The sequence below is a fragment of the Lotus japonicus genome, chromosome 4 (assembly GCF_012489685.1).
Source record: "Lotus japonicus ecotype B-129 chromosome 4, LjGifu_v1.2".
NCBI lineage: Eukaryota > Viridiplantae > Streptophyta > Magnoliopsida > Fabales > Fabaceae > Lotus > Lotus japonicus.
In genome coordinates this window covers 76,754,065-76,778,825 of record NC_080044.1, presented here as the reverse complement: position 1 = coordinate 76,778,825, position 24,761 = coordinate 76,754,065, and the positions used below count along the sequence as shown (strand labels likewise).

The 24,761-nt window shown below is 33.1% G+C and overlaps 3 protein-coding genes across 4 annotated transcripts; 1 reads left to right on the top strand and 2 right to left on the bottom strand.

Annotated features, from left to right (window-relative positions):
- Positions 1 to 1,018: 1,018 nt before the first annotated feature.
- On the bottom strand, positions 1,019 to 6,584 carry LOC130714267 (UDP-arabinose 4-epimerase 1-like). Of its 2 annotated transcripts, none has more exons than XM_057564169.1 (11): positions 6,359 to 6,584; positions 5,347 to 5,505; positions 4,982 to 5,106; positions 4,006 to 4,119; positions 3,803 to 3,910; positions 3,607 to 3,698; positions 2,816 to 2,957; positions 2,623 to 2,717; positions 2,018 to 2,147; positions 1,589 to 1,733; positions 1,019 to 1,495 (listed from the first exon to the last, which is right to left on the bottom strand). In XM_057564169.1, exons 2-11 carry the CDS (start codon positions 5,405 to 5,407, stop codon positions 1,257 to 1,259), a joined length of 1,251 nt encoding a protein of 416 aa, XP_057420152.1. In that variant the 5' UTR covers positions 5,408 to 5,505; positions 6,359 to 6,584; the 3' UTR covers positions 1,019 to 1,256. The 2 variants fall into 2 exon arrangements, with proteins under 2 accessions (XP_057420152.1, XP_057420150.1); XM_057564167.1 differs by lacking the exon at positions 6,359 to 6,584 and adding an exon at positions 6,263 to 6,282.
- A 3,753-nt stretch (positions 6,585 to 10,337) lies between these two features.
- On the bottom strand, positions 10,338 to 11,105 carry LOC130713384 (uncharacterized). Its single transcript, XM_057563156.1, has 2 exons — positions 10,916 to 11,105; positions 10,338 to 10,576 (listed from the first exon to the last, which is right to left on the bottom strand). Exons 1-2 carry the CDS (start codon positions 11,103 to 11,105, stop codon positions 10,338 to 10,340), a joined length of 429 nt encoding a protein of 142 aa, XP_057419139.1.
- Positions 11,106 to 21,203: 10,098 nt separating this feature from the next.
- LOC130715429 (basic blue protein-like) lies at positions 21,204 to 22,871 on the top strand. Its single transcript, XM_057565527.1, has 2 exons — positions 21,204 to 21,472; positions 22,391 to 22,871. Exons 1-2 carry the CDS (start codon positions 21,304 to 21,306, stop codon positions 22,588 to 22,590), a joined length of 369 nt encoding a protein of 122 aa, XP_057421510.1. The 5' UTR covers positions 21,204 to 21,303; the 3' UTR covers positions 22,591 to 22,871.
- The last annotated feature ends 1,890 nt before the right edge of the window (positions 22,872 to 24,761 follow it).

Below are 24,761 nucleotides of genomic sequence, written 5' to 3'. Positions count from 1 at the left end.
CCATGTGATCGCCATTTTCATTGACTTCTTTGTCATGGATTGTTGCATGAAAGCCTACTTGGGAGGAGTGCAGCTTTATTGATGTCTTCTTGTGTTCATCACATTAGAGATGAATGGGAACACGATTTAACGTTCCCACATAATACGTCAATGTCCTGGTAGAAGATTACGTGAGTGGAGTAAGGACGAATTGCATTGGTGAAGGAATACTCTGTTATAGACCGCTTCTTCCAAAAAACATTATATCATCCTATACTCCAACGATCAGATAGGCACCGAAGGTGAATACCTGCAAGACGCTCTGTCACTTACAAAGCTAATGGAGAAATAAAGATTATGGTTTGAAGGAATGGTGTATTTAGTGTGCTTGCCCTAGTGCGTATTTGTATATGTATGACATACCAAACATTGAGGGAATCAACCATGATATGGTAGAGATATATTATATAACAAATGCTATCAAAAAATATAAGATATCACTTTGATTTAAAGTCCATATTTTTATGTGTGTGAGACATCGATATAAGACCAAAGTACATTGGATCTATCATTTTATTTTGTAACCGTAACAAAAATAAACTATGATAATTCTCTTTTTCAGTAAGAAATTTTTAAGCATACATGTTGTAAGGAAGATGATGAGTCCTTCTCTCTTGTTCTCTATAAGATAATTTATTTTAGGTTAAGAGTTTATAGTTTTAAAAGATAATTTATTTGAGGTGAGAGTTTAAAGTTTTATTATATACACAATACTCGAATTCAAGAGATTGGTTTCGTTAAAGATAATGAAACATGTATCATTTAAACCAACCACTCATTGTTGTACTTGTATATCGATATTTGTAATTATAATACATTACATTAGTGGCAACATTCTGCCTATTCCTTTTTATTTCTTCTCAACTACAAAACTTTTCATCACTAGCTAGCTGGTGATAGCTTCTAGCATTTCTTTATGTACATACACCAACAGTGTTATAATGTATGAGAAGGGAAGAATCAAAAGATAAAGAAAAGCTATACCAATTACCAAGCCCGGCATCATATTATTGAATTATATTATGTGGTCAATACATGTAACGAATGGACTACCAACTCCCTAATGGCAAAATTAACCAATACCAAATCACTAGGTAGTGAATGAAGAAGAAAAAAAATTCTAGCCCCTCTGCTAAGATAGCAGCAACTAAGTGCAGCTAACATGGATACTGCTGGGATTTCTTCTAGTCCTCTGCTATGTTAGAACTCTAAATCATTCAAACTACTGCATTTGAAACCCCATAACCATCACGGTGTGATTTCTGCCATCTCCATGCAATCCCTAAACTCTCTTGAAGAACAATGTGCTTTGCAGTCCAATTCAGTTCGCGTTTGATCTTTTCCGGGTCACTATACACCTCAGCGTAATCACCGGGACGGCGAGGAAGGAATTCCACTTTAATGTCCACCCCTGTAGCCTTCTTGCAAGCTTCCACAAACTCCTTCACTGAACTACCTGGTAAACAGAAGAACCAGTTAATTTAAGAAATATGCAAAGTTAAGAAAATCAATGCACTATGTTCATAATCAAAGTGTTTATTTAACCTACCCTTTCCAGTGCCAACATTGTAGATCCCAACTTTACTAGGTTGTGCCTTTTCAAGAGCTTTCACATGAGCATCAACAAGGTCAGTCACATCAATGTAATCTCGTATGCAAGTTCCATCACTTGTCTTATAGTCTGTTCCTCTAACCTGCAAAGTAACAACACTTTCAACTTTCAAGAACTTCTTACATTTGATATTATTTGTCTTGTAGTCTGCTCCTCTAGGTCAAATGTATGGAAAATAGAAGAATTATCAATAGTTTGATAACTCTGGACAATATAGCATTTAACTAGTTGCCTCTTACTGGTTCTCCTAGAAACACATCAAATATACCCTGCTAATCGCCTTAACAACACCGATTCTTGTAATCCTTGATTTCTGTGAAGAATCCTTTTCTAGCCAAAAAAAACAAAGCGAAAACATTAGCATACCTTTAAGCCTGGTATAATGCCACGAGCCGCATCAAAGCAGGCACCTGATATCCGACCTTGCTCTCGCAGTTCAGGTCTAGGAGCCTCACCCAATCTTCCCTCAGGATCTGATCCAATCACATTAAAGTATCTGGTGGTTTTAAAAAGAAAATTACCAATAATTATCAGTAATTCAGTGTAGCTAATTCAGAAATATTATCAAGTTCCAATGGCATCTTTCCAAAAGTAGTCAGATCTCAAAATGTATATCAACAGTTAAAAGAACATGAAGTGGAAAGTTGTCACACCAATAGATAATTAGATACAAAAGTAAAAATGTTATTTATTTTGTTTTGGTAGATGCAAATAAATGAGTCCGGGGACTCCATAAAATCTTCCCAACACACCTGACCACACAACATTTAAAAATGAGGGAAAAAGAGAAATCAAAGAGAAATGTGTATTGATTGAATGCATCCATAGCACAAACATGGCACCCTTTTGCAAGAGCTCTTAATATTTCAGATATAATAAGAACCACTCATAGCTTAAGCAACAAAAGGAATATGGAATTAGATAATGATAATATCTGAAATGAAGGGAAAATATAGATGTAAAAGACAAACCTTAGAATCATTACTGCCATGTCTGAATTTTTAGAAAAATCAAGGATGATATCTTCAGCCATTTTCTTGGCTTTCCCATATGGATTGATGGGGGACTGATATATAGAAAAAGAAAATCAATTTTAAAACTAAATCTCCACAGGCATTAAGCTAATTCAGGATACAAGGGAAAAAAAAAAACAAAATTTCCTACCTGCGGTGTTTCTTCTGTAATAGGCATCTTCTCAGGTTCCCCATATGTTGCACATGTACTTGAATAGATCAATGTCTTCACATCATGTTTGGCCATTGACTCCAATACCAACAAGGTATTTGATGTAATATTGTGATAATACCTGACAAATATGAAAATTAGAAATAAATTAAATAAATATCATAATAAAACTGAGGCAAATGAAACCAAACCATTCCAGACCACTCACGTAACTAGAATTGGATCAAACTCTCAACTAAATCATAACTAGTTAATTACAAACAATATCAATTGCATAATGCATTCATTAGAGTGGAGAATACGGGCATACTCTCAAAGAAAAACCTGAATTTGGTTGCAACAGTACTGTGATTTCACTTGCAGCTTTTGACCCTCTTGATAAGGTAATTTTAGAAAATGGTCTTACTATGTGTTACTAGTCTGGTACTCATTGCAATTGCAAACATAATATCAACAACTAAGCTTGGTTTGTATTAGTAGCTCTTATCCACAATGAAGAACTCTAAATAAAAAACTCAATATTTAACCAATATATTAAGAAATACAGACATCATGCATCACAATTTATGTGCCCCGACGCGTCACTTTATAGACAAATGCAAGAATATATTAGAAATATCTGTACCTGAGTTCAAATAATCTACAACATGTCAACTTGTACTATGTGATTTGCTACTTAGATATAGATAGTGAAACTGAGCAAAGTGCAACTTTCCACAATTTTATTCAACTAAAATTAACATGCCTGAACAAAATCCAGAAGCACTTACTTCAGAGGATCCACAGTGCTTTCTCCCACATATGCAACAGCAGCAAAGTGCATCACAGCATCAAATTTGTTCTCCAAAAATATTTTATTAACCTGATAACCAGTCAAGTAAACAATCTTTCTAGGCCTATATATGCACCAATAAAAGTAAAAGTGTGAAACCAAAACATTTCTTGTAACAAAAGTGTAAAGGATACAGATTTTGCATCTCCCAAGTCAGCGTATATGAATTGAAGCCTTCCAGGTTCTGGAAATAAGTTTTGGAGAACCCTGACTGCACCCAAATTTCCTCGTGAAAGATTGTCCTGTCATAAAGAAAATTTGTTATCTTTGTAGCAACCACATCAATCAGTGCAATTGGCTTTAACAGAGAACCAGTCCATTTAATAAATAGACATACTACTATGGTAACACGATAGTTATCCTTGAGAAGTCGTAGAGCTGCGTGTGAGCCAATAAAGCCTGCACCCCCTGTTACTAAAACATGAGTGACCCCGGGTTCATGGACGGAAAACTGAAAAGGGGGAAACGAAAAATAGAAAAGAAGAATCAGCAAGATGAATAAAAGAGAAACCGCACAAGAGTTAGGTCCATAAGTAACGAACACCATAGTAACTAACACCTCTAATTCATGCATACATATAAAACCTACCTCTATCTTTTCACCTCTAATCTATTTCTATCTTGGTGGTATCTTTCTGACAGCACTGGCAAACACCAACTAAACGTACCCAAGCTTCATTCTTTAGCTGAATAAATGGTAAGAAATAGTATTTTTGTATCATAGATCTACCATTTTAGGGCATCTTTCAATAGGTGACAATAAAAAGCCAAAAAAAATGGATTGAACCTACTTAACTGTTAAAGAATACAGCTCTCATAAGAATTACCCAAAAAGTGTTATCTTCTGACATTTCAATATTAACCATGCACAAGTAGAAAGATGGAAACTAAAATACATTTGATAACTTCAGTTAACTCAACATGAACACATTAGTGTGACTCCCTTCTCTACCCATAAATTGGCGTGCAAAAAATGATCTATACAGAAATCACATTGAACAACAATAACAATCAAGCCTTATACCACATGGCCTCACTATGCATCAGATCTCTAAGATCTATGGCCTAATAGATGTCTTTTATTAGATCCTACATGATCGAATAAAATGTGATAGATTATTGCTGTCAAGAAACATTGTATTTACATGCATAACAGGCTCTATCCCTATATCTTCCCAGCTCAATAAACAGTACAACCTTAACCTACAGATGCAACAGACATAACAGATGCAGTGATGCACACACATATATAGTGGTTGGCCATTGTTAAGGAGTGCACATTTTAATGATTGGCCATTGTCATGGAGGATTACCGGACTGGGGGAATTCAGAGATGGAGATCTCCTGATCATGATTATGCATAGAGTCGTTAATGCTGCAGCAAGAAAAACTTTTCCAACAAAGTTGCCCTTCCTTTTTTGATCCACATAATCCATGCCTAGAAGAAAGAACAACATAAATGTGAGAAACTTCATTTTCAAACACCAATAAGATGTCAGACTTCTGGACCCAATGTATCCTCAGAATCAATCCTAGCACTCAGAAGCTACTCACAACAGCTTCTCCGCATTTGATTTTGACGTTAGAATCAAGTGTAGAAGGATTTCCAAACATGCTATAATACTATAAGTACCCAAGTTTAAGCCTAGAGGGGAGAAGAAGAAAGACAAAATCTTACTTCCCATTGTTGTAGGTCTAGTTGCCCTTGCTTGACTTCTGGACCTGACAAAATTTAGCATTTGCAAATCCCTATTATTGAGTGTGGATAGTGATGTCTTATCCCTTGATATCAATGATCAAATCAAGCTCCACTCCAAGACAGATTCTGAGTGACATACTGCATTTCAAATCAGACCATATAAGAAACTTTCTTCTCTAGAATGGAAAACAACCCCTACAAGTAAAAATGAAAAACCACCCAACCCAACAAAACAAGCAAACAGTTGACCCCAAAATACAGACAAAATGAAAAAGGCCTGACATGAAAGCAAATGATCAAACAGGTGGGGAACAAATCAAAACAAAAGAAAGAACATAGAATTCAAATGACCATAAAACTTATGCAAACAAAAACAGAAGCCTGCAAACAAATTTAAAATTTTAAGAACACCAATATCCTGACAAACCATTAGAAGAAGAAAGAAACCATCATGTGACTGAAAAGCCACATAGAAGCTAAAGTCAGAATTCACAGCACTGACAAAAGACATGCAAATCAATCATGAATCAGAGCATTAAAGGCAATGAGGAAGGTAGAAAAAAAACGAAACCAACCGCTCCCCCAACCAAGAAAAGCACCGCATTTCAAAATTCAAGCAACACTAACCAGTGACAGAAAAATCCAATTTTTTTTCTAAATAACATTCCAATATTTGAAACAGAACAAACCCAGATGACAACACTGCTTCAAGATCCAACACGTGACGAAAGAAACAAAAAAAACCCATCATTTATAGCTTTGGTACAATCAAACTTGAACACACAAACCCACAAATTAAAATTCAACAACCACCCAGAAAACACAAAATCAAAGAAAAAAAAACAGAAATTCAGCATCAACTACCCCACAAGATCTTACAAAGATTGATGATTACATTGAAATCCAAAGGGTGGGTTATGAACATTGAGGAAAAAAGAAAACTCAAAATGGAAAAGGAAAAGGAAAAAGAAGAGAAGAGAGAAATGTGTACCAGATGAAGATGGTAGTGAGAAAGAGGAGGAGAAGGTTGAAAATGGAAAGGAAGATGAAGGAACGCAAAGAAATAAGGAAGGTGAAGGAGGGGTCCAGAATCGTAGGGTGGTCTAGAGAGAGAAAGTAGAGAGAGAAAGTAGAGGCTGTGTGTGGAGTCCATGTTGTCAATGCGTTAGAGGCAGAGAGACACCATCATCGCTGCACCAAAATGAGAGGAACAACAAAGCGTCCTAGGATCACTTTTTTTTACCTAAATTTGCGCTCTTCATAATAATAATAATAAATGAAGAAAACTTTTTTGTGTTAACCATACCGCTTAGTCCATTGATCATGATAGAGCGAAAAAATACTCTCAGGATTATCAACTTTGAGAATACATTGGTTAAGAAAAAAAGGATGACAATGTGTGGTCTGCTTAATTTTACTTGAAAAGCCTGTACAAGTATTCTAAATTCTAAATAAAAACTATCAAAAAAGAGATAAAAAAAATCTCTATTAAAAGGAATTAGTCTAGTTCTCAACTCAAATAACATTGTCTTGTCTTGTTATCAGATGAAAAAATAATATCAAATTGACGTCGTTGGACACTAATTTTAAATTAGCAACACGTGTAATTTGTGACGGTACAATTTTTATTTTAATTAACTTTGTGGTGGTTGTGTTCATAGATAGTTGTGTCTACTAATTTGAGTAAAAAAATTATGAGTAAAATGTTCATTTTTTTTTTACTTTTTGTTTTTCAAAACTTCAAATTAATAAATATTTCTTTAAGACTCAAATTCTATGGAAAATAGTTCAATGCGTATAATCAAAATTTTATAGCAACGCTCATAGAGTTGTGATTCATTCACATCTCTCACATTTTTTCCACCTTAATTTATTTTCTATTTATTTTTCTCTTATTTATCAATCAAGTCATCTATCACATCTTTTTACTCATCTTAAAAGTTTGAATAAAAGATTATTCACGCTCATATACATTACTCCCTATAGAACCAACATAATAATTAATGGAATGAAGTGAATTTAATATTGCAAATGCACTTTTTGAGCATCCAATCATATGCTACCATTTGTTGAGTACTGTGTACGAAGAACACGGAGCTTGGTCTGTGTAATGATAATCACAATCTGCATGCCATCATTCATGCGCGGCAGGAACAGCGATGTACCAGTTAGGACCTACGTGTCGTTATGATATTCAATTTTTTTAATGTGGACCAATTCATTTTGATTTTTCTTTTGGATCTTTGTTGGATTTGAAAATAATTCATCATAAAAGTATGATTATACTTTAAACAATAAAGTTTTCTTATTTTAGATGGTTTCTGTTGGCATTGAGGATGCTAGTTTTGAGAGTGAAGATGACTGAGTTATGACTTTGGGTATCGTTTTGATTTTGATCTGATGTTTACATGTTTGAAACGGTGATGAGTTCATCTTTATAGGTGAAAATATCAGTCATAATAATTACGTATCAGTATTTATTTATCAGTATTACTTACCTGAAATATGAAGATGTCACATTGTTTAATGCTACTACTATATGAGTAAAAAAGAGATATGTGATTAAATGTTATTAGGGTCCTCTTGTAAAAATGTTAGGGTATAGTGGTATACCAACAAGGTGTAGTACAATCCTTAAGTATCTAGTTTAGAGTTCGATCTCTAACAATGTGTATAGAGAAACATAAATTTTGTTAGAAGAGGTCTACCAACTTAATATAATTTCGATCAGAGGCTTATTAAATTAGTCTCATTGTTGCCGACCGTGAAATATCTGCGGGAAAAATGCTATAGGGTATTTTCTAAGTATAAAAAGTAATTATTAAATATTTTGAATTATGGGCTGTGATCTGTGCATGAAGTTGGACGGAACTACTTTTGATTGTGAACAACAATAGGCAGAGCTAGTTTTAGATCTATGTCTTTTATGATTTTGGGCTTTCTTAGATTATGGGCTTTATTATCTTAGGTTCTGAACTTTTTATTACTGTATGTAATAGGCTTTTTGGCCGAATGAATAATGGCGATCTCGGACAAAAACAAACTTCAAAATAGTCCTTTTCTTTCAAAACCTCTATGGTCTATTACTATACACAATATTTTTCATCATCTCTTCCAGAAATTAAAATCAAGAAGCTTTTGAATCATAGAAACTTCTATTCACCAAAAAAAAAAAAACATAGAAACTTCTATAATCTGGTAGCTTAGATTTAATGAACTGGATTTTTGAATTTGATATATATTTTAATTTCAATCCTAAAAACTTATATTTACAAAGGTGATGTTAAAACATTAACCATTGAATAAAATTTGGTAGCTCAAATCTAAATACCAAATTTTAGAATCTACAATAACTATTAATTGTCCCCAATTATGGATATTTCAGTTTATGAATTGAGTATAAAACGCATAAAGGTGCTTCATAAGTAAAAATCTAGAAGCTATTACAAGATTTAGACTATCATAATTCTTATTTTCAAAAAATGAAAATAAGCATGTTAGTTTAATTCTCCAAATTTTTTTACCTTTTTTTTTATGAAATTAAATTGTTTTCTCTGCTCTATTAATTCATCTCCCAACCTTTTGTAGATCACTGCTTCGAATCAAAGCATATAATTGAAGTATGTATCTTATTTCCAATGGTTTCCAAATGATAACTTAAGTGTAAAGAGATGTACGACATACGAGTTAGGGAAGGAATGGTACAAGATCAAATTTCTCGATAATTTTTTTATTTCCATCAACTTGTTTCCCACTTTACTCTCATATACTTTGAGAAAATCTGGTGTGAGAGTTGTGTTGCACAGGTAATCTATAAGTATCTATGTAAGCGATCAATGATACATGCGGCATATGTCTTGACCTATATGTATGGCGGTGACTAGAGTCGAATCAACCAAATTTTTATTCATTCAAAAATTATGATTTACTGCACAAATATGTAGATCAAGTGATTTTGGATCAATGATTTTTTAAGCCCTAGACAGTACGTTTCTGAGTTGGGTTAGGGGAACATCCGACATACATATATAGCTTTTTTATACAAGTAAAATAGAACTAATAGGGAGCACTAGGGGTTTCAAACCCTATACAAAAGGTGAAAAATGAAAAAACAATAATTCAGCACTGATGCAATATTAAACTAGACAAGAGTCAAAGAAGGGTACTATCCCAGTAAAGTGGACTAACCCACCCAATATCACTACTGCTCACAGCTGATCACTCTGATTCACCCAACGAGGAGAATAAATAGCAATTGGCACATCACCTGCACCAAGCAGCAGCCTTTATCCCTCGATGAAAACCACCAAAGTAACAGGGTTTCAGGTAACAGTCACACAAAGCATGGAAATGTCTAGGATCACACAAAAACCAGCACACCAAACTGATCCAGCAAGAAACTATAGTAATTAACCAAAACATATCTACTTATAAGATCAGAGTTTCAGCAATGAAGTCCCAATTCTCATTTTTAATATAATGCCCTTATTAGCAGCCACCACGCAGACATAGATATATTGACTTGAGGAGAAAATAACAACCTGATAGGCCTTCCATAGCTATGTCAAATGCTTAAAACATCTACTTAATAAGATCAGATCAGTTTCAGCAATGAAGTCCCAATTCTTATTTTCAATGCTCTTATTAACAATAACAACCTGCTAGGCCTTCCATAGCTATGTCAAATACTAGCTAGGGAAAGAGCTTTATTGCGGATATTCATAAAATTACTCATTTATTATAAAGATAAACAATAAATATTAGGGTGTTTATCATTTTAAATGAAATCAGCCCCAATATATTCATACACTTGCTAAACCATAAATTAAATGAAAATCGATTATTCTAACATTCTCAAAAAAACTCCATCATCCAGACAGACACAACTAATTAAACTTCTGATAAACTCATACAATGGTTCAAAAATGCAAGTTGGTAATTTATTGATGAAGGATATATTGTGCCCCCTTCTACTTTGAAGTATCATTTGGCTTAAGACGAATGACTCCAAGGCCAATTTCATTGCTAGGAATGTAGTTGTTCATATTTTGCTCGATCAAAACACCTTCCTGGGAGGACTCCTCTGGTTTCGGATTTTCAGATATGTATAGATTCAGAAGATCTTCTTGAAACCTCTGCATTGGTGACTTCCTCTTTGAACGTTTCCTTGAAGGGATCTTAAAGCCCCAAAGACTTGAGTATTTCCCAACTGATTATGATAAAATATGTACAGATGATTAACTGTTAGAAAAATATAAGAAGCCAACAATACAAGCATATATAATCTAAATTAATAGGGCAAATGATTTGTATAAATTATGAAACATGTTTTTACTCATATTTTGTATAAATTATTTAAAATATGCTTCAAATGTAATGGAATTGATTTCCAGAAAGCCCCTTTTAACTTGTGAGGAACCAGGTTTTTTCTTGATCCATGGTAGACAAAGAAAAATATATAAACCTAATAAATATCAGGGGTTTTTTTTTGGATAAGCCATGGAATGTATATAATAAATATTAGGGTACTCATGCAATATTATATTACCTGAGGTTGCAATACAGCAACTTGAAGGGTTTTTCAGATTTTGAAGGTTATGGAGATACTCTGGTCGAAAATGGCTGGGAGTATAGTTTTCAAGGTGTCCCGCATGCCTGTATCTTGATCCACATGCGTTGCACAAAACTGGCTTGTCTTTTGGTCCATGACGCCAAAGTGGAGTGTCTGATTTAACCATGTTAGTCACTCACTAAGATCAAATAATTTGGAAGAAGATGTTGCAAAAAAGAGAGGATTGTAAATTCTGATGGTTTATGCTGAAGGTGTGTACATGCCCATTTATAAATCACACCTTGGTTCTAAAGAGATGCATGTGTTTGTTTTCTTACATGTATAACTTTTCTTAGAGGCACGATGGTTGGGGATGTTTTAATGTTTATTCAATTGAAAAAACTGTTTGTACCTATTAATTTCAAATGAGTAGACATGTTCGTATGTTTTTCGTATGATTGTGTCGGGAAATTCCAAAATTGGATGTCCAAATATTACAATATGTCATTAATGTAATCCTTCAAATATTTTCGTCATAAATTACTCATTAAAAGTTAATAATATTTAACTATATTAGTATTATTACAGCTTTTTTTACTAAATTAATATTTCAAAGAAATAGGCTGTACTTGGATAAATATACATTTAATGACCAGTACATCACCTGGCCTGTTATATCGTAATATAATTTGAAATGGTCCTCAGCTCCCTACCCATAAATCATTGAGAGCAGGTTATAAACAGAGAAATTGTTGGTTATCTAAGGTTAATTGTATTAGCAGTACATACAAGAAATTAATTATGAAAGGTACACTATAAATGGTTGGTTATAATTCTGTGTGTGCTTACAGAAATTCTAAGGGTTTAAACTGGTACTAGTTTTTTTAGGCTTAATTACAACTTTGGTCCCCGACGTTTACCAATGCTACGATTCTGGTCCCCCACCTAATGTAATTACATGGATGGTCCCCGACGTTGTAGGTCATGTGCAACGTTAGTCCTACCGGTTATTTCTTAATGGAGGAGGCTTACGTGGACGTCTAGTTGGAGAGAAAAAGGAGATCTGAGGAGAGAGGGAAGCACGTGAGTATCACGTGAACTCACGCGAACCTTATATGAACTCATTATACCCAAATCTGAAACCCTAGGGATCTAAATCGCGTTACCTTCTTCGTTCCAAGGAGGTCAGGGGTTTGGGTATAATGGGTTCAGATAAGGGTCACGTGATACTCACGTGCTTCCCTCTCTCCTCATACCTCCTTTCTCTCTCTAACTGGAAGTCCACGTAAACCTCCTCCATTAAGAAATAAATGGTAAGACTAACGTTGCACACGGCCTACAACGTCAGGGACCATCCATGTAATTAAATTAAGTGGGGGACCAAAATCGTGGCATTGATAAATGTCAGGGACCAAAGTTGCAATTAAGCCTTTTTTTTACTAGTACTACTGTACTAGTATTCTTTTTTTTTTTGAAATAACTAGTAAGTAAAATATATATATATATATATATATATATATATGGCTATAAAAGTATTCACTAGCAAGTAATTTCTCCATTTTTAAAATTCCTTTAAGTGTGGCTAACAAAATTAAAATATTGCACAAAAAAATTTATTGGGGAGTGGGGATGAGAGAAAACTACATTCCACTCTGGGAATTTATGGCAGCAAAGTATTTTTACACTTGAGACTTGTTTAATTACAGTTTTATTTTATTTTTAAATTTTCTTTTTTTCAAAAAGAAAATATTTGAATAAAATATTTTTAACATTAAAAAGCTATAATTTAAAAATAAAAAACATAAACATAAAACATATTTACCTATTATAATATTTTAGTTTTTAAAAAAAAAAATGAGAACTGTTTTAATATATTTGAATTAATCCAATCTCATTAACCTACGGAGATCATGATGTAATGGGGAACTAATGTCTAGCATGACGTTGGAATATCAATGGTTTGGTTTATGTTTTATGGTTCAGTTTTTGCCATTCCATCGTGAAGATGTCGCATTATTATGATCCCTCTTGTATGTCATTTATGTATGTACATCTTGTAGTCAAAGACTAATAATAAATTTAATTTGTTGAGTTTTGAAAAAAAAAAAGGTTAAAAAAAGCCTAATATATTTAGTGAAAAGTTTAATATAATTATATTTTGATTATATTAAAAATTGGCTAACCAATGCACTATATTTTTACTACTAACATTTAATATATTTTATTTACAATATGGTCCTTATGTGAGCTAAAATTAATTTGCTGTTAAATCTTTTAAACTTTTAAACTGAATTTTTATTGGTTCATGATAGATAAAGTCAAATATTTATAACATGAAAATAAAATAATTATTTAAGATTTGTCTTTTCTAAGAAACTAAAGGCATTTAATAGGGTGTATTAAATATTTTTAACCAATGTCCTTACAACATTAATCCGCAGTCAATAATAACAAATAAATGGTTGTCAAAAAAAAACAAATAAATGTCCTATTATTTTCATATAGTTTCATATATTTAATATTAAAATACTTATCTTTTAATTTTTATATTAAATCAAATAAATATTATTTCTTCTTTATATAATCAGTTTTTTTTTGGAATCCATATACTCAGTTATTAAATTTTAAAAGAAATTTAACTTTTCTTAATTTTTTAATCAATATTTAAAATTTATATTAATTTTGGGATGATGATATAATTATAAATAAAAATTAAATTTTTAATGAATTAAATAAATTACCATAATTTTTGAAATTTATATATTTAATATCACCTATATATATATTCATAATTAAAATTGTAAATATTAATTAGTTTCAAGGACAATTTCCTTGAACCTAATTTAAAGGTAATAAGTAATAATAAATAAGTCCCTATTATCTTAGGAAATTTTTTTTTGAACTAGGAAATATATTTTTTTAATCTCCTATAAAACTTTCTGAATAAAAATTTTAAATATTTTATTTCAAATTGTAACTTTTTTTAGAATGTCATTTTCATCTCATAAATACCACCATGCCTTGTTCAAGTTTTCAGTTTTTTAATGTAATCTAATTAATTACTTAAATGTTAAAAATAATTAAATTAAACAATTCATCAATTGACTTGGACTGGGGATGAAAGTTAAACTGAAGAGAAATGAAAAAAAAAATGAAACAAAGAAGTTCTGACCAGCTGCATGAAGAAGACTTACATGTTATTCCACAGTGCCAGCAAGGTCCCTTTTTCTCCATCTTTGTCCAAATCCTTTTCTCCCACTAGCAATTCAGAATTTTATTAAATATTAACAAACAGCTTCATAAAAATCTTGAAATAAAATTTACAAATAAAAGAACCCCTCAAAAATTATGTTGTGGAATTTACATAGCATATATGTATATATAACATGTTTGGATAGAAAAAATTCAAAATCAATTCTATCACAATGTATACAGTACTCAGTCTCTCCCCATAAATGATTTTGACGACTTTATAATCACAGTAAACAGTAGTTGCATAAATGCACAAGGTTAGAAGAAATTCTTACCTTCATGTGTGATTTTCCTTGTGAGCTTGTTTTACTTCTCTAATCTCGTCTTGTTCTAGCAATTCTTTTTCTCTGTTCTTATTTTTTCTCTGTTCTTTTTACTTTTTCTTTTCTATCTTTCTAGCTTTTTTATTGTCTTCAATTTTTGTCTCTAAGCAATTAACCCGTGCTCCATTTCATAGGAGAAAGGGTGGTAAGCCTTGTAAATGTCTATTTGCACTATTGTCTTATAGGTACAAAATGAACTAGGGTAAGCACATTATGTTTGCCATAAATATGTTTTAAGTGCATAATTTTATAAGAGGAATCAAATTGGGTTATTCAAAAAAAAAAAATCCTTTATTTATTGTTCCTCATAATTTTTTTATTTAAATTAATGACAAAACCCATTTTATACTTACATGTCACTTATGAAGCACGGACTCAGACACCGAACACGACACGACACCGGTAATGTGACATAAAATCCAAAAGGCAAGACACAAAGATTTTAATGTCATTTAATGATTATGTGACTTTTTAAAATAATCATGTGACTTTATGTTTTAATTTCGACCGTTCATTAGATTTAATTGTCACGATATGATGCTCTCGCCTGATCTCTCACAATAAACATTGTTCTCACTTCATACGCCCTATATATAAATATATATATCGCTTGATATTTTTTTATGAAACTCTTGTCATAAAGCTTAGAAAATTGCTTTGATGTTTTGTTTGTAAAAGTGCTAACTTGTCTACAAAAAGAGCTAATCTATCTACTTGAATTCATTCCTTTATTGACCATCATCATTGAAAATGTATTTGACTCTGGTTCTTCAAGTGATAAATTAGCAATATCTTTCATGTTTCACTCATAAAAATTATGTTTTTGAAAAATTCAAGTGTCCTAGAGGTGTTCAGCCAAGAAGAGGTGTCGGCTCAAGTGTCCGAGCCGCAAAAAATATTTTTTTAACTACACACCGCGAAGAAGTGTATGACACGTGTCGTGCAGGTGCCGTACGAGTGTCGTGCAGGTGTCTTACATGTAGCTTTTCGGTTCAATTTTGGTCCCTCTAAAATTTTTTAATCACTTACTATCACTCTTTTTCCACCTTTTTGTCTCCCCTTCCTCCTTCTTCCCCTTCCTCCATAGTCATGCATTTCCAAGAATTAAAAGCCCAAATTTTTTCATGTTCTCCCCTCCTCCATGTTCTTTGATCTTTAACAAGAAATTTATAAATAAATAAAAAAAGAGAAATTATTTTCCATGTTCTTCCCTCTTCTTGTTCTTCAATCTTCCTCTTCATCCTCATCCCACCACCACATTCAGCAACAGTGCATAATCCAGATCTAGAAAAGCCCACTTTTTTTTTTATAAGCTACACGTACCAGTACTTGAGCATCCTCCAGATCTAGAAAACACCCCATTGAACTATAACCTGGCCATCCTCCATATCTAGAAAACCACACATAACAGTATTAATTTCAAAATCCCTAAAGGAGTAAGATCTAGAAACCCCACAATTTTCTTGTATAAATTTTCTGGCAAACCCTAAAGGGTAAGATCTCAGAACCCCACATATTAGTACAAATTTCAAAATCACAGCCCATATCCGACTCGCAACAGAACACAAGGATGAGAGAGGAGGAATGGAAAAAATATCTTGCATTTTTTATTAGAATTTCACCGTCATGGGAAGTTAGTAAGAGGGATGAATGCGACACTCATTGAGTTAACTTTTAATTAAGAATAATTTTCTAGAGGGTGTTTCCGATTACAGGCCAATAAGCTTAATAGAGGAGTTCACAAGTTGTTGGTAAAACTATTGGCCAACAAGTTGCAAATTTTTATGGTAGATATGATCACAAATAATTAATTTGCACTCACTCATGAGAGTTAAATTACATATCGCATTATAGTTGCTAATCAAGTAGTGGATTTCCTTAGGCGAAAGGAGGTAGTCTTGCCTTTAAAGTGGATTTTGAAAAGGCTTGTTACAACGTTTATTAAGGATTCCTCATGCATATGATAAAAGAAATGAGATTTGAGGGAAGGTGGTGTATGTGATTATATAATTTCATTTATTCTCCATCCCTTGCGGTCCTGGTCCTTGTAAATGGACCACCCCCCCCTTGAGTTCTTCCTATGCACAAAGGGTTCTATTATCCACGTTGCTCTTAATTTTGTGCGCCAAGTGCCAACACTCTTTCGTGCCTCCTTCTTCAGTTAACGGATTCGGGCAGGGATGATAGAAATGTGCACGACTGTGATTAAAAAATAAAGTATATATTTACAGTTCGTCCACAACACCTTAATATTCAGTAATAACAATAAGGAAGAGTTGAGGTAGTTAAGGATTTCTTGGACGGCTTCAACTCTTATCAGGTTTGAAAATTAACTTCACTCAATAAATTTTAATTGGCTCTAATTTGTGTGCCTTGGGGGTCAAAAGAATTGGCCTCTTCAGTGGGTTGTCATCAAGGAGAGCTTTTGTTTTCCTACCTTGGTGTTCCTCTTGCAAGTAACCAACATATCCATTGGAAACCTATTTTACAGAAAATGCAGAAGAAACTATAATCGTGGAATTCCAATTTCACTTCATTCAGCAGAAGGATGGTCTTGCTAAAAACTATGTTGAAGGCCATGCCTCTTTATTTCATGGCAATCTATAAGGCTCATGTGGGTGAGATGGAAAAATTGATGAGGAGCTTTTTATGGCACAAGAGTGAATGAGTGATCATTGGAGAAAAATTAGCTAGATTGCTTGGAGTTCAATTTGTAGGAATAAGCAAGTAGGCAGATTGGGCCTAGGCTTTGTTGGGTGGGAAAAACAAGGCTTTGCTATTGAAATGAAACTGGCATTTTAATTTGAAGTAGAAAAGTGGGTGTTTTGGGGAAGGGTCTTGTGTAAGGGGTATAACATTGAGGAGAACTCATTATTATTTTGGAGCATTTGGGTTCACAGGAATGCAGTGGCTTTCAAAGGCGAACAAGTAAATTTGGAAGAGGTAGTGGATATGGTGAAATTGAGGTCTTGGTTGTGGCTCAAATCTTTGATGCAAAGCTTCAAATCATCTTTCTACGAGTGGGACAAGGAGCCTCTGATCTGCATGATGGGGAGCTAAGATTTACAATAATTATATCTTCCTTGGCCTTAAGGGATGCCCTTCAAATGGGCTGGTGCTATTGTATAGCGATGAGCTATTAGTATAGCTCTCTACAAACCTTCTGCATGCTATGTCTGTTATGATTTTCGTTTTTTCCTTGGCTGCCTGTGGTTCTTATGTTATTAGAACATGGGGGTCATGAACATTGTAATCTCTCTTCTTGCACACCTTGTGCTGTTTTATGCATCTTTTCTTTGGCTTGTCAAAAAAAAAAAATGTCATTTTGAGGTGTCTCATTAGTTTTTTTTAATAGATAAATGTTAGTTGTTAGTAATGTTAATAAATTAGTGAATAATGGTAGCTCACTTGGTGAGCTAAGGGAATTAAGGGATTTGCAGGGTGAAGGGTCAGAATTCGAATCCTGGCGAATGAACTAATTTACTACTGTAACAATTAACAATTAACATTGGCCTATCAAAAAATGTTAATAAATTAGTCATCCTCAGAGTTTCAACCCTAGACTCTTCACCCTTCATCTCACCTAATCATTTTGTCCCTAACTCTTACCACTTGAGGTCTAATTCGGCACGAGCGGTATCTTCAGTAATTAAAGACTTAATATGTCTCGCAAGAGGAGATAACATTAATTGTTATATCCACTTTCAACAATGGGCAGAGAATGGAGAGCGAATTCGTATGTGGGCTGATGAATAGCCTTTTGTATGAATAGAATTTCCTCGTTCATGAGTTGGATATTATATTTGTTAAGAAAAAATAAAGAGTTGGATATTATTGGGCTTTTCTGGACAAGCCTTAATTTCTGTATGTTTCTTCGTTGTATCTGAGACTTTTGTCTCTTTTTTTATTATGAATGAATTTTTTTAAAAAAAGGAAATAGATTTATCGTAGTTTTTATTTTTCATAAACTTAATTGATATTCTTTTATATTTCTGATATACTAGTTTGCTCATTTATATTTTTAACGACTAAAGTGATTAACTTTTCATATATTTCAAGAAGCAAATTGACTATGCATAAATAAGAAAATGTTATTTGGATCTTTTGACTAGAAATAGATTTTAGAATAATAACTACCGAAATCATTTAAATGAAGAAATCCAATTATTCAATTGAAGATGGAAGAAGCTTACCAAGAGCAGCATAAAGGAAATTTATTTTCCCACAGTTCAACTTCACCTGTATGGATATAGATGAGTATAAAAGTGAAAGATATTATGTGATGTAATAAAAATGAATAAAAAATAAAGAAAAAGTTATGATAATGAAATGAAAGAGAGAATGAGCGTCAATTTATTAGTATTCTTAATTAAAAAAATATCAAGCAATCAGGTATAATAATCATGTTAGTTGAATTTGTTTTTACGTTAGAATTAACGTAAATACAATTTTATGTATTTCAAGACGCTGATAGATAGCTAGTATTTGTTACGTTGAGTTTTACATAGATTGAAAAAAGCTGAATTTTAGCATATTAGCTTCGATGTTGATCCATATTAGATTCAACGGAAATTCAAACACACACTTACTAATTGGGTCATCATATGGATCGATCCTCTTTTCGTGCAATTGAGACGTTTATTTCTCCATTCTTCTTGAGGTCTTCTGGACCCAAACAACCGACATGATATTCATGAGCCCAAATTGTGGACTAAAGATACTGGTACTAGATCGAAGACCACTTCAACGGTCATTAATTAATGTATCCTTGTAGAAATTATAATAAATGGGTTAGGTATTCCTCGAAATCCCATGGCATGATGGCATGCCAATAAAGGTTAAAACTATCCAAGTCCACTGCTTGACTTTAATACTTACCATATATAGTGGAGTGTAGCTTAAACCACTATCATCATTTCATTTGTATATCATAAATTACAGTAGAAGTGAAGACCCAGAACAAGTATAGCTGAAAATACGTGCATCTAGAACTCTAGATTTGAAATGGGTAGAAGATTTACAGACTTTCTTCCCCCTGTGGGGCATGAATTAAGACTTTTATATATGTTTAAAAATGAAAATACAACAACAAAAAGTTAAATGTCTCTCGCCATTTGCATACAGAAAAAGAAACTTAGTTAGATACACTTCTATACATATTGTTCTTATTATCGTCTAATTTTAACCTCATACGTGTGTTTTTTTTTTTTGAAAGTACCTCATACGTGTGTTGGAAAAAAGGAAAATATCATATTGATAGAATGAGCAATTTTAAGGGGGTGCCATGTTAAAAAATGATTTTTTTTATTGACCAAAATATCCCCACAGCCTACAGTCGTGACACTAATACCTCGCCCCACGGTCAGCGCACTAAGCGGTAGAGGCCGGGAAAAAATAACGAAAATAAAAAAAAATGATTTGTTAATCATGAATAATGATTTTACTAATATTTAAATTTTATTTTAAATTAACAATAATGATGGTTGAACCTCGAAAATCCATGATATTCAATTAATATTCACATTGGTTAGTGGTTTTTCGACGATGGGTAAACACAAAATGCAAAACAAAACAAAAATACGTAGTTTAGCGGGGTTTTAGACCACCACAAAATTTTCTTTTACGAGTACCCATGTTTAAAGGTGGTAAAAGTCTCTGCTAAAGTGTTTTTTAATTACATTTTGTGTTAAGCGGCGCTACTGTTATATCGAATGAATTCCCCATATTCCTAAATGGCTTTCTATCATAGTTGCAAGGGTTCTAAACGTGAACTGCTTAAGTTAAGTATCGAAGGCTGCTTTTGATCGGGAGTTGTTCACTACAAGTTATCAACGTTACCTTAGATTGAACGTTGACTTATATATATCTTATTGTCGTGCAATATCTAAGGCTGGTTTACGCTAATAACAAAAGAGTATGTTCGTGTCCAAAGGTGAACAACGCCCTAACTTCCTGAGGTTACGTATAAGCACTGTATATATGCTAAATTTGTAGGTAATAAACTCTTTTAAATTATGAAACGAGTTTATTTTCCCATTATATATATGTATGTAGGTAAGGTGTCTCGAATGATAACTCAAGTGGTAAAGAGCTATGGACATAAGGGTTGGGTGGGATGTAGGGTGAATGATCGAGAGTTCAAACTCTGAGAATGACTAATTCACTAACATTTCTAACAAGTACTCCCTCCGTTCCAAAACTATTGTAGTTTTAGTTTTTTCACAAAGTTTAAGAGTTCATTAATTGATGTTATAATTTGACTGAAACACCCTTATTTAATATGAGTTATTTGAAAGAGAGAGAATGAAAATCATTGGTTAACTAATTGGTGAGAACTTTGATTGGTGGAAATAAGAGGTGGAGCTTGGGAGATACACTATTAAATGAGGGCATGAATGGAAGAAAATGAGATAAAATGCTTTGGATATGTAAAACAACAATGGTTTTGGAATAAAATAAAAAAGTTAAAACTACAATAGTTTTGGAACGGAGGGAGTAATATTTTGATATAAAAAAATGTACGTAAGTAAGGTTTGTCCTTTGCATACCCCATATGTCATGGTCATCACAACCTTTAATTTGGTCAGATGCTGGCTGCTATGGTATTTACATTTTTTTTATAGGCAGTTATGGTATTTACTATGGCTAACCAACTACCCATTAAGTTGCCGGCTTCATCACTCACTCTTCAATTATAAAAACCTTGTAGTAGTTCATTCCCAATCCACTCATCATCACCTCCAAATCTCTCTCTCTTTATTTTGCAGTGTGATCTCTATCAGTGAGATAGTGCAAATCAGTAACTAGAAGATGGCTTTGGGAAGAGGCAGTGCAATAATGGTGCTACTTGTCTGCTTTTTGGCGCTTCACTCTGAGATGGCTCATGCTGCTACCTACACTGTTGGAGGTGCAGGAGGTTGGACCTTTAACACTGTTGGCTGGCCCAAAGGAAAGCGCTTTAGAGCTGGGGACACACTTGGTATGTACATCTTCCGATCTCTAGCTATATACACTCAAACAACTCAAACATCGATCTCACATACAACTCGATCATTTTTGTTTTACATTTTCTTCCTTATCACAACCTTCCTTATTAATTTAGGGTGTTTGTCTACTCATTATTAGATGTTTACCCAACATTTTTGTTCAAGCTATATTTATTAAATTAAAGGATTTTACTATAATTAAGAATACATTTGTATAAATAAGTTCACTATTCAAGAGCTTATCTATTAATTTTTTAATTACCACAAAAGTGCTTTTTTCACTTGGAAAAATGATGAATATAAAAAAAAACCTTATAAATAAATACAAGTTTTAATTTATTAAATGATAAAAAAGCTTATGATGAAAATAAACTTTATGAAGCTTATAATAACATGTCTGATTTCACATTTAAAATCACTTTTTCAATCTTCAAAAGCTAGCTACTAGCTAGGAGCTAGCATCTTACTTTCACAATCACTTTTTGTAACACGTTTTATGTGAAAAGTAAAACATGTTTTATGTACGGGTTGTCTAAATGACTCATGATAAAGTTTGGGTTAAATAACCCATCATCCAATCATATTTATGATAAGTGAGTTGGAAATAAATTAATAAATAAAATATAGAAATTTCACCACACTTATCTTTAATATGATTGGATGATGGGTTATTTAACCCAAATTTTATCATTGATCATTTAAATAACTCATTTATGTACATCTAGCTATTTATCATGCATTCCATTTTTCCACTTAAATATTGTCACCAACTTGTACTCCTAAAAAATATACATCTTCAATTCTCCCTTTTATTCATTCGGTGCTAAGCAACCCAAATAAGGATATATGGATAGAGATCTGTAAGCATTTACTGTATATATGTTTGATTTTTGTGTGCGGTGGTGGTGCAGTGTTCAAATATGGCGCTGGGGCACACAATGTGGTGGCGGTGAACAAGGCAGCTTATGACACCTGCAAGACTCCAAGAGGAGCAAAAGTGTATCGGTCAGGGAACGATCAGATCAGGCTCACCAGAGGACAAAACTACTTCATCTGCAATTATGTCGGTCACTGCGAATCTGGAATGAAAATTGCAATCAACGCTGCTTAATTAATTGCCTCTTTGTACTACTTCAACTTGACAAACTTATAATTATCTGTGTACGCTTTTATACTTAATTATACGTACGTAATGAATGAATGTATTTGCAATGTTAATTGCATATACTAGCTACTTTTTAATTGTACTACTGTTAAATTCTCTTTTCACTTCCTGAATCTGGGTCAGTAAGTGATCATGGGAGATATAGGAGAGAGTGTGAAGAAAAGTTGTGCGATGTATGAGTCATGGTTCTAGTATCAATAAATATATATGTCGCGGTCATTGATATATATGTTTTCTGCTTCCTCTTTATATACCACTTGTATTATTATTTATTTCCAAAAATTAATGAGGGAGATTATGGATGACAATAAAACACTCGACCACGACCACTCCAATTCCTACTTCATTAGCTGATTTGACTTGATTTAGAGAAAAATCAAATCCAAATTAACCTGAACCTTAAAAGATAGGGTTGAGTTGAGGGTGCAAATAAAGTTTGATCTATGACACTCACTTTAAACTCACTTTTTAATATTCTTTCAATTGATTGAAATTTATGTGAATTGACCGAGATATACACTAATCAAGTTCGGATCCAAGGTTTCGATTTTGTCCGGTGGAAGAAATACACAATAACCTTAAAAGACCGGGTTGAGTTGAGGGTTTCGATTTTTATGGGTTACGAGTTGAATGAGCTAGGGTTAATTCGGGTGGGTTAATTCATAAAACTCACAACTTGGATCCACCCTACATTATTACACTAATCCATAAATTCCCAAAAAAAAAGGGGACGAGAGTGAGAAACATAGAAAAGTTGAGTCTTGGACTCATAAAACAGTCAAAATAACCTCCAATTACACTAGGTCGTTGTAACGCTTCAACTCTACGACATGGTCATTGATGGTTCAAGGCACTGTGGAGAGGAATGAACGTGAATTGAGATTGAGTTCTTCGCAACGTGATAAGAACTCAAATTGAGTGTCAATGAAGACTCTGAGCATATCTACTAGAGGCAAAGATTCTTTGAATCATTCTATGTGCAACACAAAAGGAAATGAGAAAGAAGGAGAAGTGCGACTCAACCTTGGTGCCAAAAGGTAAGCATATTGATGCATGCTACGACGAGAGGTAGAAGAGAAGGGAAGAAGGAGGCTAGGTCTAGTGGGGGGAAGGGAAAGGTAGCCCTGGCCCATTGTGTGATGGTTGAAAAGGGCAATTGGGTTAAGGTCCATAAGGAAGTAAAGTTATTTATTAAAAAATGCATATAAGTGAGAAATTAAATAAAAAATAATGAATATTTTGAGTTTTCCCAAGGATTTCCTCACAAACCTAATGTGGAATAAAATTGAGTATTATACATTTCTCAAACCCTCTCCAGACCCATGCCTCTATTAACGGGTGGGGGGGGGGGGTGAGAGAACGAAATCCATCTCCGATCCGTCCTATCCTTCCTTGTTGCGGGCACTTGAGTGAAATGTTATTAAAATATATAAATACATAATACATTTTTATCAAACATTATTTATGATATCATTCAGCTTTAGTTACTTACTCCATCAATTCCAAAACTATTGTAGTTTAAGGGTTATGTATAAAAATTAAGAATTCATTAATTGATGTTATAGTTTGACTGAAACACCTTTATTTAATATGAGTTATACTCCCTCCGTTCCCTATTATAAGTCACATTTTTTGAAAAAAAATTGTTACAAAATATAAGTCACTTTCTAATATCTAGGAAGCATTAAATAATTTTTTCCAAGTTCACCCTCATATTTAATATGAAAGAGATGATAAACTTTAGAAGTATTAACTTGGAGAGAGAAAATTATAGGAAAGTAAATAAGGGTAATCTAGGAAAATAAATCATTTTTTTTACAAATTTATTACTAGTAACTACTTTTCTTAATCTAAGAGAATTAGTTATTTGTGACTTATATATAGGAACGGAGGGAGTATAAAAGAGAGACAATGAAAATCATTGGTCAACTAATTGATGAGAATTGTGATCGACGGAATTAAGAGGTGATACTTGGGTGATGTAATATTAAATGGGGGCATGAATGAAACATAATGAGATAAAGTGTTTTGAATATGTAAAACAACAATGGTTTTAGAACAAAATAAAAAAGTTAAAACTATAATAGTTTTGAAACGGAGGGAATAACAACTTGTTA